At 40.8% G+C, this 16,716-nt stretch overlaps 1 protein-coding gene across 3 annotated transcripts in view; it reads right to left on the reverse strand.

Moving 5' to 3' along the window:
- Nucleotides 1-16,716, reverse strand: part of tsnare1 (T-SNARE Domain Containing 1) — a 176,500-nt gene that overhangs the window by 67,086 nt on the left and 92,698 nt on the right. For all 3 annotated transcript variants that reach the window (XM_063879708.1, XM_063879705.1, XM_063879706.1), the window contains exon 8: nucleotides 12,511-12,666. In XM_063879708.1, the coding sequence (XP_063735778.1) occupies nucleotides 12,511-12,666 (156 nt within the window). The remainder of the gene's footprint in view (nucleotides 1-12,510; nucleotides 12,667-16,716) is intronic.

Consider the following 16,716-nt stretch of genomic DNA (forward strand, 5'->3'; position numbering starts at 1 on the left):
GTACACATTTCCAGATCACAGCCACTCCTATCTAAATAAATATGAACTCACAAGTAGCCCTGACTTGTATCAGACACAAACTATGGAGCAGACTGAAGTTCTACTGTATGGAGGTTTTTACATTTTATATTTTATGAGATGAATTTGATATACAAAATGAACACAAAGCTCAAAGCACAAAGCTGAAAATAAGAATGTTAAACATAGGTTATTTCCCTTTCTCACATACAGCAGTCACACTGACCAACATCCAAATAAATGACAGTGTTTTGGTGATTTTTGGAACAAAGGGAAGTGCAGTGTAACAGTGGACGTGTTAAGGTATTATGAAGTGGAGTAAATTGTTTAAGGGTTTGGTGTTTTGGACCCTTCTGGATGTTTATACCTGTGTTACCTTTACCTATCTTTGTTTGCATTTACGAAATTGTGAATGCCTTTACCATTATTCAGATGACACACACACACACACACACACACACACACACACACACACACACACACACACACACACACACACACACACACACACACACACACACACACACACACACACACACACACACACACATTTTTGAACTTTGGTCAGTCGCTTCTGATGTCTGGCAACATTGGTGAATAATTTGTGCCTTTATCTGTGTGAAAGTTTATTCTGAGAAACATCCACTGAGAACCAATCTAGCCTGCAGCTGGAGGCCCGACCAATCAGCTCTCTGTGGGGGGTGTATGATGAGTGATTGGATGGCTGCTGTTTGTTGCGTGTGTTCAAGAACAATTAACACGATTGAAACATTAGTTATTGTCATATTAGATTAAAAGAGATGAAAATATTATGTTAATGCTCTCTCCCCTCTTTAATTCTAATCACAATCTAATTTATAAAGTTAAAGAAATCAAAGAAAGAGTTCATGTTGATGTACGGGTAAAATAATTGCACGGAAAATGCATTGTTATCCTGGTGAATATAACAAGAAACACAGTAATATGGAGATATGGATGATCAAAGTTGGTCAGACAAACTAAAAAATGTGTTTATCGGCTGTTCTCTCTCATGCTCAGTCACCCCCCCTCCATTCACACTGTCCTTGATAAGTGTGCTTAATGCTGATATGAAATTCTCCCCACATCTCCCACCCGAGCCCAAAGGCGTCGGGCAACAGGACACAGTGTCACTGCCGCAGCAGAAAAACCGTTAAGCAGATTTACTTGCACGCTTACTGGTGAGAAGAGGAGGGGAGGCAAAAAATGATGACATTTTTCCATCACTGACTGCATGAGAGACATCTCTCTTTTTGCCCTTACTGAATAAACGGTTTATATATGTAAAATCAGGTTCCCTCCCTGGCGCAAGCCCAAGGACCTCACACCCCTGAATACCATACCACCATACCAGCAGCAGCCTGAAGGGCGGGGGGAGAGCGAGCTGGAAACATGGAGGCAGAGGTTACAGTTTGCTCAGGACAAACCCGCTTCTTCTTCTGTGATTTCTACATATAAATGATGTAGGCCACACATGACAGCTTCTCCTGTTACTTATCAGTGAGTGTGTTTACTCTCTGCCACAGAGTGCCAGGCTTCAGTGATTCTATCCCAACATGTTCTCCAAACCAAACCACAGAATATGCAGTTTTACAACCCCGGAGAAACCTCTAGAATACATTTTCTCACAGTTGTATCAGCAATATGTTATCTTTCTATCATGAAGAAAAGTTTTGGACTAGTGGTGACGATCAGTTACAAAAGGTTTCAGCAATCTTTATTCAAGTTTAAAATACTTGTATTTGGGTGGGAGATAAAAAGAAATACAATTGTGGTGTGGTATGAAAGGAAGCGTGATAAACTGCTGGGAGAAAACTCAGTGTTACCACAGTATTATGATATGATTTCTGAATTCATGAAGTCCGACAACTGTCCAACACTGAGCTAAAGAATCCACAAAGCCTGCATAACATTTTCAATGATGTTCATATTGTTCTTCCTCTATCATACTGTGAGCACATTCTGTTCCTACAGTAGTGACCATATCAGCTTTCAACTTTGCCTCTCCTGTTTTCACCACACAAAAGAGTGCAGTTGTGCCGTTACTCCGAGGTAGTAATGTTTGCCCAGTGATCTCTCTCAGTCTAATACATAGTTTGAGTCAATTCCTTCCCTTTCTTTGCATGTTCTCTTCCATGTCAGGTTAACATTCATGCTGGATTTACAGGAGGTAGTTTGGGTCAAACCTGGTAGTGTGATTATTTTTTAAACATATTAAAGGTCTCCTATTATGTTATATTTGAACAATATATTATCTATACAAAACTTGTCTGTGAAGTGTTTTGCTGAAAATACCAAACAGATCCACCTAGCATGCCTGATCCCCCTCTATTTCAGCCCTGTTCCTGAAGTGCTGATTCTGTGACTGTAGCTTTAATTGAACTAGCTGCTGCTGGTCACGCCTCTTTGGAGCTGCTGCTGGTCACGCCTCTTTGGAGCTGCTGCTGACCACGCCCCTTTGGAGCTGCTGCTGACCACGCCCCTTTGGAGCTGCTGCTGGCCACGCCCCTTTGGAGCGTCATGATCTCTCTTCTGGAGAGTTTTCTACCGGGAGAAACTCAGCTAAACGCTGCTGTGATTAAACGTCATATTATGTTCCAAACCACATCCAGCATTGTCTCTGAAACAGTATGGAGCTCAAACGTTTCTCTCTCTCGGTTTACCACAAGGACAGGACCTTTATATTACACACAGTCTCTCCAGTACAGCGTTAGCTCTGAGTGTTAGCGATGCTTGCTAATGTAAACACAGACCATATTACTTCCAGAACAGCTGCCGGAGTGGTTTCAGCCTGCCGACTGTATATGGGGGACGATAGGTTGGAACGTGTCACGTGGGTGGGACATTGGCAGGAGTTCAATGTAAAGCCAGCCCACATTTCCCTTATTACGTCATAAGAACGGCAAATCTGGATCAGCTCGTTTGTACCCCGTTGTTAAAGATGTTGGTAAGGAGGAAAAGAGAGAGGGTTGTATTTTCTGACACTTTGTGAGTCTCCTTACACACCGGGGACACATATTCATGTATAGAAGACAGTCAAAATTTGCATTTTGCATAATAGGGGACCTTTAAGTTTTAGATTACTCAGCGTTAACATTGATAGCTCTAGTTTAGACACAAAAAGCACTTGATCGGGTTTAAGGAAGCATCGTTTAGAATGAGCACTTCGAGGTCGCAAAACCATAGTCATGGTTAAGGTAATGGAATGATCGAATCATGCCTTTAAAAAGTAGTTGTCAAAAAGTCCACGAGACAGAAAAAGCAAAAAGCTACTTTTTGTGTATTCATTGCATTTTATTAAATTAAAAAGTAAATAAACCTCTGTCCTCTTTTAAATTGCTTTGGAAGTAAAAGTAATTATATAATAAAAATAGCAGTTACAAATAAAAACCTGTAATTGAGTTATCTTTCATCAAACAGGTTTTCAGACCAATACTTTAACTTTAATTAAATATCAGCAACCTGCCAGAGCTCATTAGCAGGATTTATAAATACTGTTAGACATATTTATTACTTTAATTACTTTTGTTTACCTGCTGTACCCATTATTTTTGCATGCCAGTGTCACTCATCTGTAGAAACCTGATACCTGCATCGCGACGCTACGGAGGATAATCAGGTTTGATTTTAGATTTCACAGGGGCTGATATTCTCATTATCTCCAGAAGGCCAGCGTCAGTACGTGATCTGCCATCCCGATGTTAGCTTCAGTGTGTAAAGAGAGAAAAATCAATATGGTTTTGATAGCCAGCGTTAATAACAAATGCTTTTGCTAATAAACCACTTACTCTCAGATCCTTACGGCGATAGTGTAAAAGGTGTTGGTCTGCTGGGATGATTTATCTGCTGGTGTTTCCCACTATACCTACCTTCACTCAAGGGTAAAGTGTGGATGTTCAGCCCTGATGGTGCATTGGTAGGACAGACACGCTCTGCTCCTGGCCCTCTTTTTTTTCTTTCTACTGAACCAGGTGTTGTATTCAGATTCCCCTTGAAAGCTGTCCTCTGTTATGCCCTGAGTTTTTTTTATGAATTCATTTTTGATGAAATGATCTCCTGTGCCAGCGCATATAAAGTGCAGCTGGAAGGTGATGGTGTAAAAGGGGATTGTAAATGGACAGGAAAGGACAGAAACAAATGTTCTCCATACCTCCTGTAAGAAGGATAATGGGGCAAAAAAGTATTTAGTCAGCCACCAATTGTGCAAGTTCTCCCATTTAAAAAGATGAGAGAGGCCTGTAATTTTTATCATAGGTACACCTCAACTATGAGAGACAGAATAAAAAAAAAAATCCAGGAAATCACATTGTAGGATTTTTAAAGAATTTATTTTCAAATGATTGTGGAAAATAAGTATTTGGTCAATAACAAAAGTTCATCTCAATACTTTGTTATATACCCTTTGTTGGCAATGACAGAGGTCAAACGTTTTCTGTAAGTCTTCACAAGGTTTCCACACACTGTTGCTGGTATTTTGGCCCATTCCTCCATGCAGATCTCCTCTACAGCAGTGATGTTTTGGGGCTGTCGCTGGGCAACACGGACTTTCAACTACCTCCAAAGATTTTCTATGGGGTTGAGATCTGGAGACTGGCTAGACCACTCCAGGACCTTGAAATGCTTCTTACGAAGCCACTCCTTCGTTGCCCTGGCGGTGTGTTTGGGATCATTGTCATGCTGAAAGACCCAGCCACGCTTCATCTTCAGTGCCCTTGCTGATGGAAGGAGGTTTTCATTCAAAATCTCACGATACATGGCCCCATTCATTCTTTCCTTTACACGGATCAGTCGTCCTGGTCCCTTTGCAGAAAAACAGCCCCAAAGCATGATGTTTCCACCCCCATGCTTCACAGTAGGTATGGTGTTCTTTGGATGCAACTCTGCATTCTTTCTCCTCCAAACACGACGAGTTGAGTTTTTACCAAAAAGTTCTATTTTGGTTTCATCTGACCATATGACATTCTCCCAATCCTCTTCTGGATCATCCAAATGCCCTCTAGCAAACTTCAGACGGGCCTGGACATATACTGGCTTAAGCAGGGGGACACGTCTGGAACTGCAGGATTTAAGTCCCTGGCGGCGTAGTGTGTTACTGATGGTAGCCTCTGTTACTTTGGTCCCAGCTCTCTGCAGGTCATTCACTAGGTCCCCCCGTGTGGTTCTGGGATTTTTGCTCACCGTTCTTGTGATCATTTTGACCCCACAGGGTGAGATCTTGCGAGGAGCCCCAGATTGAGGGAGATTAGCAGTGGTCTTGTATGTCTTCCATTTTCTAATAATTGCTCCCACAGTTGATTTCTTCACACCAAGCTGCTTACCTATTGCAGATTCAGTTTTCCCAGCCTGGTGCAGGTCTACAATTTTGTCTCTGGTTTCCTTTGACAGCTCTTTGGTCTTGGCCATAGTGGAGTTTGGAGTATGACTGTTTGAGGTTGTGGACAGGTGTCTTTTATACTGATAACGAGTTCAAAAAGGTGCCATTAATACAGGTAACGAGTGGAGGACAGAGGAGCCTCTTAAAGCAGAAGTTACAGGTCTGTGAGAGCCAGAAATCTTGCTTGTTTGTAGGTGACCAAATACTTATTTTACAGAGGAATTTACCAATTAATTCATTAAAAATCCTACAATGTGATTTCCTGGATTGTTTTTTCTCATTCTGTCTCTCATAGTTGAGGTATACCTATGATGAAAACAGACCTCTCTCATCTTTTTAAATGGGAGAACTTGCACAATTGGTGGCTGACTAAATACTTTTTTGCCCCACTGTATGTGCATAAATTCAATTACAAACAGACCAGGAAAGCTATGACTTCCACAATTTTTAAACATGAAACATTATGTTGTTTGTGGATTCAATTGCCAATCTGTGATAATATTAACAACCAAAAATGAGTTCTGATCTGAAGTTGTGTTCTTCCAAATTTACCCACTGGTGTGACTCTCTTTATTAGCATCGGCAATAGCAACACTGGTATTGTTCTCATCTGTGTGTGTGTGTGTGTGTGTGTGTGTGTGTGTGTGTGTGTGTGTGTGTGTGTGTGTGTGTGTGTGTGTGTGTGTCATTATGGCAAAATGTGCTCATGCATTGATTGCTGCAGCTGGAAGTACCACAGGAGTTTGTGTTGTATGTGTCTGTCCATCTCAACCATGCAAGATACATTCATTAATATGTACAGATTTTTTTTACAGTGAAAATTTGGCGTGTTCGAATCAAGCGAAAGAGCCATTTTGGGCCAACTTTATACCCAATTTGGTGCAAAATGGACAAAGTGTGCCTTAGATTAACAGTAAGGCTGAGTAGAGGATGGGTGACACAATTTGGTGTCTCAGTTGGTGTGTTCCCTAGTGTTGTAGTTCACTTTTTAAAGGTCTTGGTTTTGGACTTATAGGACTCGAGATTTCTCAAGACCGGTCATACTCGTTCATGGCTGGGGATGTGATTGGATGTAAAACGCCCTGTTTCAAATGCAACCAATAAGGTTACTTCACTGACTTTTAAGCACTTATGAGACTTCAAGTCTTTTACTCATGCGCCGCAATGTTTGTTAACCTGGGACTGGTCTATGTCGGCTGCTACCCCCTCACCTCTCCCCACCCTGTTCACACACACTCAAATGGTCTTGAAGTGATGTTGTTGGGAAATTCAACGATAATTAAATTTGGCTATTCAAACCGCAAATATGTCACTAATTAACTAATGCACTGTTTAGAAATAAAAATAATCACTTTTTGAATAAATATGATGAAGTTGAATTCATAGCTTCCAGTGTGTGCGCGTCTTTTTATGATGATGTGGATCTTTCAGGTCAAATTGACTATGGTATCTTCCACATGTTATTCTAAATGTATTATGTAGTGTTGGATTTAGTCTTGACTCGCCCTGCCTTGGCATTGGTCTTGATTCGGTCTCGCCCTGCCTTGGTATTGATCCGGTCTCGCGTTGTCTTGGCATTGGTCTTGATTCGGTCTCGCGTTGTCTTGGCATTGGTCTTGATTCGGTCTCGGTCTTGCTCTGCCTTGGTCTTGGTCGTGACTTGGTCTCGACCATTTAAAGTCATGGTCTCGGTTAAGGTGGTCTTCACTGCAACAAGGTTTACCATCCAGAGATGGTCTCTATGTTTTATTTTAGTCTTTAATTCAAAGCCGAGGAATCATTTCCCTATGTTAGAATGAAGCTTGTAAATCAGGGGTGTCCAAACTATTTAATTCAAAAAGCATAATGTAATATGGCCCATACCTGAAACTTATGTTTTACTTATTTAATGTATATGTAAACATATATTACACAGTAGTATTCATGGGTAATAAGCTGACATATTATAAATTCAGTCATTTAAAGCAGAAAACTTTTCCGAACTCATTTAAGTTGATGAAAAAAAGCACAATTACTTATTGACATAACAAGCTTGAAATATACCCTTTATTCCTTAAAACCCAATAACTTATACAATAGCTCTCAGAAAAGCTTCTGTTTTAAGGAATGAGCTGCCAACAACGTAATTGAGGCCTCACCTCTAGTGGCCCAGCCCTTCGTATATTTTTTTGAATGTGGCCCTCTGTGAAAGAAGTTTGGACACCCGTGCTAAATAGACTTTAGCTAAATATATATTAATGGCTCTGATAGATATGTTGTTGTCGACTGGTTCCATTGTTTGTGTGCTTGTTATTAACAACACTGGTTTTGTTTTCACTTTCTGAGTCTGTGAGTCAGTGTGTGACTCTTTAGATAAACTTGAGAAAAACTGAATACTTAATGTTACCACTGGCGTTGTCTGAGCAAGAGCATTGGAAGTTACAGGGGGCCTTTCTTTTTTAGTTTAGCAAAACAGGACCAGCACATAAGCATTACATGAATAGTTTCTAGCCTGGGTCTGGCAATCTGAGCATTTAGGGATTTAAGTGCCTTGCTCAAGAGCATCTAGACATCAGTAGGTGAACTGGCACCTCTCCAGCAACCAGTCCACATGGAGCTTTGGTTCCCAAACCATGGCTCCATGCACTGAGATGTATTGATTTTTGCATGTTAAAATATTCAAACATTTTTAAATAAAGCAAAGGGATATTCAGATCATGAGCCAATCATTTTAGAAAGCTGTAATGAGTAGCATTAGCAATCAATCCATCCATCCATCTTCTCCTGCTTTTCCGTCAGGGCTGCGGAGGTAACAGCTCCAGCAGAGAGCCCCAAACTTCTCTTTCCCTGGCCACATCAGCCAGCTCTGACTGGGGGATTCCAAGGCGCTCCCAGGCCAGCAAAGAGATATAATCCCTCCACCTGGTCCTAGGTCTACCCCTCGGTCTCTTCCCAGCTGGACGTGCCTGGAACACCTCCCTAGGGAGGCGCCCAGGTGGCATCCTCACTAGGTGCCCGAACCACATCAACTGGCTCCTTTCAACGCGAAGGAGCAGCGGTCCTACTCCGAGTCCCTCCCGGATGGCTGAACTTCTCACCTTATCCCTAAGGGAGATGCTAGCCACCCTGCGGAGAAATCCCATTTTGGCTGCTTGTATGCGCGATCTCGTTCTAGCATTAGCATATCTGTTATATCAAATGCATACAAGACAGCTAATGAAAACACTGAGTCTAGCGGTGAAATAAAGAAACATAACAGAACATTTAACTCAAATAAACTGCTGCTGGGGCATATTCAAGAACATTATTCGTTTTGTTCATTCATTTTTGTAGAGTTCCAATGATCTTTTAAAAAAAAAAAATTGTTTTTCCACAAATGTAAATGTCTTTAAATACAGATTAACATGAATCCAACATATTGTAGCGACGGATAAATGGAGCACGAGAGCACGAGACTAGCCTAGACCTGTCCTGACAAGCCTCCAGAGAGCAGGACTCGCCCCTATCGCTGCTGTGCCAATCATGAGGCTGCATGTTACACGCTGGCTATGTCAGTTCCCTGTGATTGGCTGAGAGCCTATTCAGTCCGCAGCTGACTAAGATCCCAGATAGAAGGACACACAACTGCGAAGATACCTTTACATTTTTGAGAAAACATTTCTCGTTTTTTAACTCAGACAAGAAAGGTTCAGACATCTCACTAATGTGTGAGTATGTCTTCCATCCACAGATGGCTTTTGGTTTTACTGTCCCTTCTACATGTATGTTTAAAAAAAAAAAAAAAAAACTTGAATCTGTGAATTATTTAATAGCTCAGCAAGATGTATGTTTATAAATGGCTGTGGCAAAGCCAATCTTTCACATGTTTGAAATAAAAATGTGGATTTATGAACCTGTGTATTAATTGAATAGCTTAGTATCAAATGCACAATAACAGGGTAGCTAGGTTTATACATGGCACTAGGCCCAGTAAATATAAAACACCACTTTATACAATATATATAATTGGGGGCCCTGCTCCATCTCTCCATCAGTTTGGGGGTCTTTGGTTTGAAGAGCGTTGAAGAAGCCTGATCTAAGATATATACAGAACAATAGTTTCATCAGTGGCTTCTCAAGGTTCAAGGGCTTGTATTGTCAGAACCACACTAGCTACAGTGTAGTGATTGGAATGAAAACCTTCACCAATATTCAGAATAAATAATCACTAGGTGCCCATAATAGCCTTCAAAATAAAAACATACAGAATTACTTTAACTAACAAAAAATGACATCAGATAAAGATTAATTTAATATAAACAAAAACAGCTAGAAAATAAATGCGTAATTAATAAATAACATTAATAAATATTCAAATACTCAAGTCCAGCAATGAGTCAAATCTATCCAGCGTCCAGAACCTCAGCTGGCAAGATATGTAGTTCATATCCTCCCTGCTGTCAACACCTGAATTCTTTGGAACTCAAAAAAGGTTGAAAATCACTGAAGCTATTTTATGCAGGTGGGAAGCCTTGGCATAGTTCACACGTACATCTGTCTCCAAGGAGGGCAAAATTAACCTCAGAACACACCGGACCTTTCCCCGGGAGTCAGGGGGCTAATAATGATGACAGACTCCAGGCTCTCTTTGTCCTCTGGGAGGAAGAATGTGAGGGAAAGGGAGGTGTGCTCACATCAAACACGGCTGACATATGAAAAGATGAGGTGGGGTGTTCAGATGGCAAGTACAGAGACGAGGAGGGTGGTATGGAGGTGAAAAAGCACACTGTCAGATACTATCACTCTCCCCAAAGGAACAACATCAAGCCCCTCAGCACCTGCCTGAGCGCTGACTGTGACATTTATCCATGCTGCTATGACTAAAGCGCGGGCCAGACAACCCTGTCTGAACACCAAACATCTGACTGGCCCATCTTTGCGGCTGCACTGAAATGAAGCTGTCATTCCTGCCGCCGTTCTTTCACTGTGTGTCACCCTGTGGGAGAGATTGATGCTCTCCCTTTTTCTCCTCTCCTATTCAGCTCCTTTGGTGGGATTAGGCCATTTGAAACCTTGATGAAGTTCAGACAGCTACAAATGGGCACACAGATACATCTTCATTATGCCGGGGAGTGCTCCTAAAACATTATCATTAGTCTTCAAACCTCAAAAGCTGACCTGCCAAGTAGAAGCTGTCATTTTAAAAGCAGACTGCAGCACCGTGTGTCTGGCCCCTGTCTGCTGCCATTCAGCCATATGGATCAAAGATGGGTGATGAAGTTTTACAATATGTCTTAAAAAGTTTCATCAGTAGATGTTCAATAAAATCAAGACAGAGGGAGTGCAGCAGGGCCATACACATCAAAATGGGTTTCTGCAAGGATGGTAATGGTCTGCTCCTGCTTACATTTGTTGTTTAAACCTTTAAAAGGCTGTATTATGGTCATGATGCTTTAAACAGCCACATCTGCCTCCCTCATTAAACCTGTAATCACTCACTAAATCCTCTCTCATTCACATACCGTCTTCTAGAAATAATATAATAAAGTTGTTTTCCAAATTACAGTATGTAGTTAAACTTCATCATTACAGTGTTTTATTTCCAGAAAAATGTATTGCAGGTTTGTACATTTAGGTCCGGCACATGATTCAGGTAGGAGGTGTCTGCAGAGCTGGTGGTTTTATGTCCATCGTTCCAAAGCAGCTATAATGGATCTGTTCACAACAACAAGTTATGCTAATGACATATGATAACCATATCAGATTACTTTCTTAATCCCTGAGAGGAAAACCCAAAATATGCAGCTACTACACGTTTGATCCCTTTAATTTATGTGTATGTCATTAAGGTTTAAGGTTTAAGGTTACACATTCTTGGCACTTTGCCTGTCAGTTAGGCGCCGTCACTTGCAGCTAGCCGCTAGCCGCTATTGTCTATGGCCAGCATCAATTCAGGCTTTTCGCTCTTTTTATTAGCTGCGACCTGGACGTTGGCGTCAGTGTCATGATGACAACAGCTGGAGCTTTACCACCGGCTCTTTATAAGCAAGGGTAATATTACAGGAACTACTTTCTACATTTTGTTATCTATGGTTAGCTCATTGGTAAGATATAAGGCCATCAATATTTTTGATATTTGGATACACTTTGATCACTCAATATTTTTGCGCAGGAATCTTTTTTCTGTGAAAAATCCACTGCACACTGCCTACTCAGCGCCAAACAGCAGACACAGTAAGGGATTAGTTGGAGAACCTAGCTGAACCTTCAGCATGTAAAGAGCTAGATTGGAGTGAGTAAAGCCTAAAGTGAGATAATACATGTATCAGGTGAACACAAACTCAGCTCGAACTGATTGATAATGTTGTTCCAAAAGTACTTGAAGTGTAAATAGGCAAGTATTTGCTAAGGGTGTTCTATATTTTAACTTTAGAGATGATGATATGTACAAAAAACATTTCAGTCAGCAATCAGGTGGTTGTTTTATAACTCTGGAATGTCTACATATTGCGCACTAATGCCTCGCAGCAAGAGGAATGGAGCCCTGCGATTGGCATCTAGGCTCTGACCTCATCCCTCCTGGTCATACATCAGAAATCTGTATCAAATAAGTTATTTAAGAAATGATCTTACAGTAGTTAAGTGATTTCAAAATGAAGTCTGGAAACATTATGATTCCATACACACTTCGCCCAGGTAAAAGAACAAACACGTCTATATAAGCACCTTAGTAATTGGGTAGCATTCAATATCCGGCAGCAGCATGGGGGTACTGTGACAAAATACTAATAAGCTTTTGGAGGTGGGAGAAGTACACAAGCCTGTCTGAGTTTCTACTTACTAACTTGGCATGTGCTTGCCTCCCTAGAGGCTAAATTTGAAGAAAAAAAATACTTGGTATGTTTTCCTTTTTTTGCTCCTTCTTTTGAGAGTGTGTTGTACATGTAAATGTCCATGGATTCATATTTGTTGTGTATAAAACTAAAGGCTGTGCACAGGTAAACACAGGTTTTAATTTCTTATCTAAGACAAGGTGCAAACCGCTTGGTAAATGGGGCCCTCAGAGAATACAGGCTTATAATCACAGGAAGTCAGTACCGCTAACATGATGTAAGAAGACTGCAGGATGACAGTGTTCTTACTTCGATCTGCAGCAGGGCCTCCTCTCTTTGGTGAAGCACCTCCACGTCCTCCTCACTGATCTCAGACAAGAAGGCTTGAGCCCCTCCATCTGATCCCACTGCTTCTCCGAACAGAGGAACCTCCTCGATCTGCTCAGTGGACGGGGTCAGAGGACTCTGTAAGAGCACAACAACATTACATTATAATACATACTTACAATGGTAGCAGATACTTTCTGACAGAGAGTGGTACCACCAGCACACTGTGGCCCAATTCCAATCCAGAGAGGAACCAGGAAGAGTTTTTCAGACCTCTAGTCGCATGGATATAGAATCCAGATGTAAGGCTATTGTAAATTGAAAAGGTTGAATGAGTAGTGCAGTAAGTGTTATCTTTCTTAAATGTTTATCTAAATTCTCATTATACATTTATTAATTTTTCTGTTTCCTCTCTACATGTATATGTCAGCACCACTGGAGTTAAAGGGAAAATAATTTACTTTTACATTTAATATTTAGAATTAAACTTGATCAGCTACACCATTAAGTGCTCACAAACCCCAAACATCTGACTTCCAGGACTCAAACTAACATTTGTGAAGAATGAAACCCTCAGATATATTAAATACTTAATTCCTCCTACAAGAAACTGGCTATTATTCCTCTATGAAGGTTATTAATGTTCCTTTTCTTTTCCATTTCTTGTTACATTAGGGCATAGCTGTAGCCACCACAGCAGTGACAGGAATAGTCTATGTTTTCCGTCATACAGCCTTTGTTAAACACAATGTAAAGATCAAACCAAACCGTGTCCACCTTGGAATTATACAACTGACAACTCAATAAAGTTGAATGTCCATTGGCCAATGAGTGATATTTCAACAGCTGCAGAGTTAGCTAACAGCGGAGAGATGTAGGGACAGCTGAGACGGAAGATGTCAGTCCATGAAACTCGCCGTTACATGTGCAGACAAAAGAAGACAAAAATAGTCAGAGGAAGGCCTGGTTTACTTTTTTTGCATTGCTAATGTGTTCCCCCTCGGTTTGGCTGACTGCACAGCTAATTCATGGTGGAGGGGTCAGAGCGGGTCAGTACACGTGGACCAATCCGGGCTGAGTCACAGGGCTGAGTCTACCGGCCCTGATCTGACTCACCGCTCCACAACAAACTCTGCAACATCGTGCTCCCTCCTACACATGCATACCCTACGCAAATGATCTGGAATATATTAAAACATCACACAGATGGCACAGACTCTCAAGACAATCCTTCTGCTCAAGTTCACATTGTGCTGGAAAGTTTGCACAGTTCCTCGAGTTCTCGGCTGTCCGTTCCCGCTCGACTCTGATGAAGTGAATCTTAAAGCGTGGGTGGAAAGTAGTCGATAACGTTTGCATTGATCTGGCAAATGTTTGTCTAAATGCATATGTATGACATCAGAAAGTCAGGACGCCTCTCACCATTTGCAAACCTTGAAGTGAAAAACCACTACAGGAAATAGACTCATACTTCCGCGGTCAGACTACATGTACAAATAGTTTCCACAATTTGTTCACCCACAATGTATTCAGTAGGCAGTGAACTTGCTGCTACGCTTTGAAGGTAGTCAGATTTATATAACATCTGTCCTTAAAGTCCTTTACCTCTAATACAACAATCTGAAAGATCTTGATAGGCACATTAACTTTAATCCATACAAATCTTCCCTATAAAAAAATCTTGATCTTTAGACTCTTCATGGGCAAAAAGGTTTCTAAAAAATTGTTACTGTCAAGCCCATTGAGGATTTACTGAACTTATTCAAGGTTTCAAGGTTTCTTATATCAGTTATACTGGTTTTTCAAAGTGAAGCCTTCAATCAAAACAGTTCAGACCTTAGCAACAATAAGGAGCTGTGTGTTTTACTGTGTGTTTCAACGTGCGATTGTGATTGTTACAGTAGTCAAATGGCCAAAACCCCTCATTACGAGAAATGTGCTGCAGTGTCAAAAAACAATGCAAATATAGAAAAAAATTGCCAAAACATGCAAATGAAGAAACATCGTAACCAACTTGACAACAAATGCACGTCATTTAGAAATATTCACCAACTAGACGAAACAAGCACAACCTCTACTCAAGCGCTGCCTTAATGAAGCGCTGCAAATCCAAAACATTGCAAGAAGCTCAAAACCCGATGGAGATGGGGAAAATAGAAAATGACGCACAAAGCTGGGACCAGAGCGCTTGTGTACATTCAGGGATTCAAAAGTTAGCCTACTGTCAATGGAAATGTTCCTAACATGTGCGTTTCATTGGCTTATTTCAACAATGTGATCGTATGATTCCTTCTGATATTACTGCAGATCTGCTGTTAGCTAGCTAGCGAATGTAGCTAACCTATTCATTTCAAATATACTGACAAAACATGTAAATATGAAACTTTGCAACAGAGACAGTTGGCCAACTTTATAAACTTTATAAAAATGTCAACAAGCGCTCCGGTACCTGTGTTTGTCACTTTTTAGTGTCCCCTGGTTTCCGTTGTGTCTTCAGCTTCTGTCACTTGTTTGCAGCACTTGGTTTATTTGCATGTGTTTTGGCACATGTTTTTATCTGTCATTTTATTTACAAGTTTTTATACATTATCTACATAATTTTTTTAAGTAGAGCGCCCTTATTCCATTGTAAGTGTTTTGGGCCATTGCAGGATGTTTGCAACTGTTTATCTTTCCAATTCCTTTGCATGGTCTGACAAATTGTCCAATTATATTAATTGTTTGTTTTGTTTAGTGCATTGTGTTGCAGTGTTGGAGCTCCAAGTACCAACTTCTGCACTTTACTTACAATACCAAAACAACTGTGCTGAGTCTAATGCGAAAAAGTTGGATGAGTTATTTTTTATGATCTTTGAGTACGGACAAAAAGGTTATGTTCCTCACAGGCTTTCACTTCCGCTGCCCTCTCACCCACTAAGACCACCCAGTGATCAGGGGTCAGAGGAAAGCTGAAACCAAATGCATGTGTCTGTTTGAATGGTTGTAAAGGCCGTTATTATGGTAGCTAACACTTCCTTAGAAAACAAACTAATAAAACAAAACAGATGTCAAATGTATTTGGAGTCACTGACCAACAGTATTACTCAGCCAGGCTCATAGAGTAATGGATTACATGTAATGGGAATCTGCTTCATGGTTTCCACTTTTTTTGGTTCATTTGTTCGGTTTTGAATTCAGCAGGTGAACCTATATGTTCAAAAAATTGTGTGTGTGAGCTCAACTGTGTGTTTTAGCCTAAAAATCTGATCAGACCCCCTGTTGTTGGTAAAACATCCTCCTTACTGGGCTATGGTAGAAATTGTCAGCATTTTCATTTTTACCCGCTTAATGCCTGACTAATTGTTGAACATCATTTCCGTGCACATGACTTTTTGTTTACAGTTCATCAGCCATTTGAGGTTTGCCTTTGTGAACACAAACTGAAACCTTCGGAAAAAATGAAACAATGTAACAAACTGGCGTCTGGTGCACCCCAGCCCCCAGGAAGTGCCCCGGACTTATTCGTAGTGGCCAAACAGCGGGTACTGCAACTTCTGTATCAGTCCGTAACGTCACCAGCCCAGAAATACTTTTTCCCATTGACTTACATTGGGAAAGAGACGTCTGTAAATCGGTGGGTAATTAAACATTTTTAAAAATAATAAACTCCCCAGTATGAACCATTTTATTGCCGTTATTAAAAACATTAGGTCCTTGAAGTAAAATTCACTTAAAGCTGAATCCAGGTTTATTTTCTCTCTCCATTCATTCTACTGAGCCGAAGTGGGAGATCGGGGGCGGGGCTTAAAGGGAGACTCAACTGCGCATGCTCTATGCTCTCGACAGCCAGGCATGATGGGTGTTCTGTCCTAGCTACGCGCTCCTTTGCCCAACTTGACAGACAGCTAACACTCTGAGGGCTAAACTAGCAAATAAAAGACTTGGAAGCAGAAGTGTATTTCCTTTGTTGTTTACTTCTTTCTTTTCTTCTATTGAAGTGTTTTTCCCTCTAGATATTTGTAAAACTGCAAGTAAACAAATAGTACAAATTAAAGAATATATTGGTTCACGTTGCACAAAGGTACATATAGCCTAACAGGCAAATGTTAGCTATAATGCTAAACACGCTACATTAAGGCAGGGTTTCATATCTAATCTAATGATGCTAGTTTCCCAAAAACGTTTTCCATCACATTAAACAGACTACAA

The sequence above is a fragment of the Eleginops maclovinus genome, chromosome 3, assembly GCF_036324505.1.
Source record: "Eleginops maclovinus isolate JMC-PN-2008 ecotype Puerto Natales chromosome 3, JC_Emac_rtc_rv5, whole genome shotgun sequence".
NCBI classification, from domain to species: Eukaryota; Metazoa; Chordata; class Actinopteri; order Perciformes; family Eleginopidae; genus Eleginops; species Eleginops maclovinus.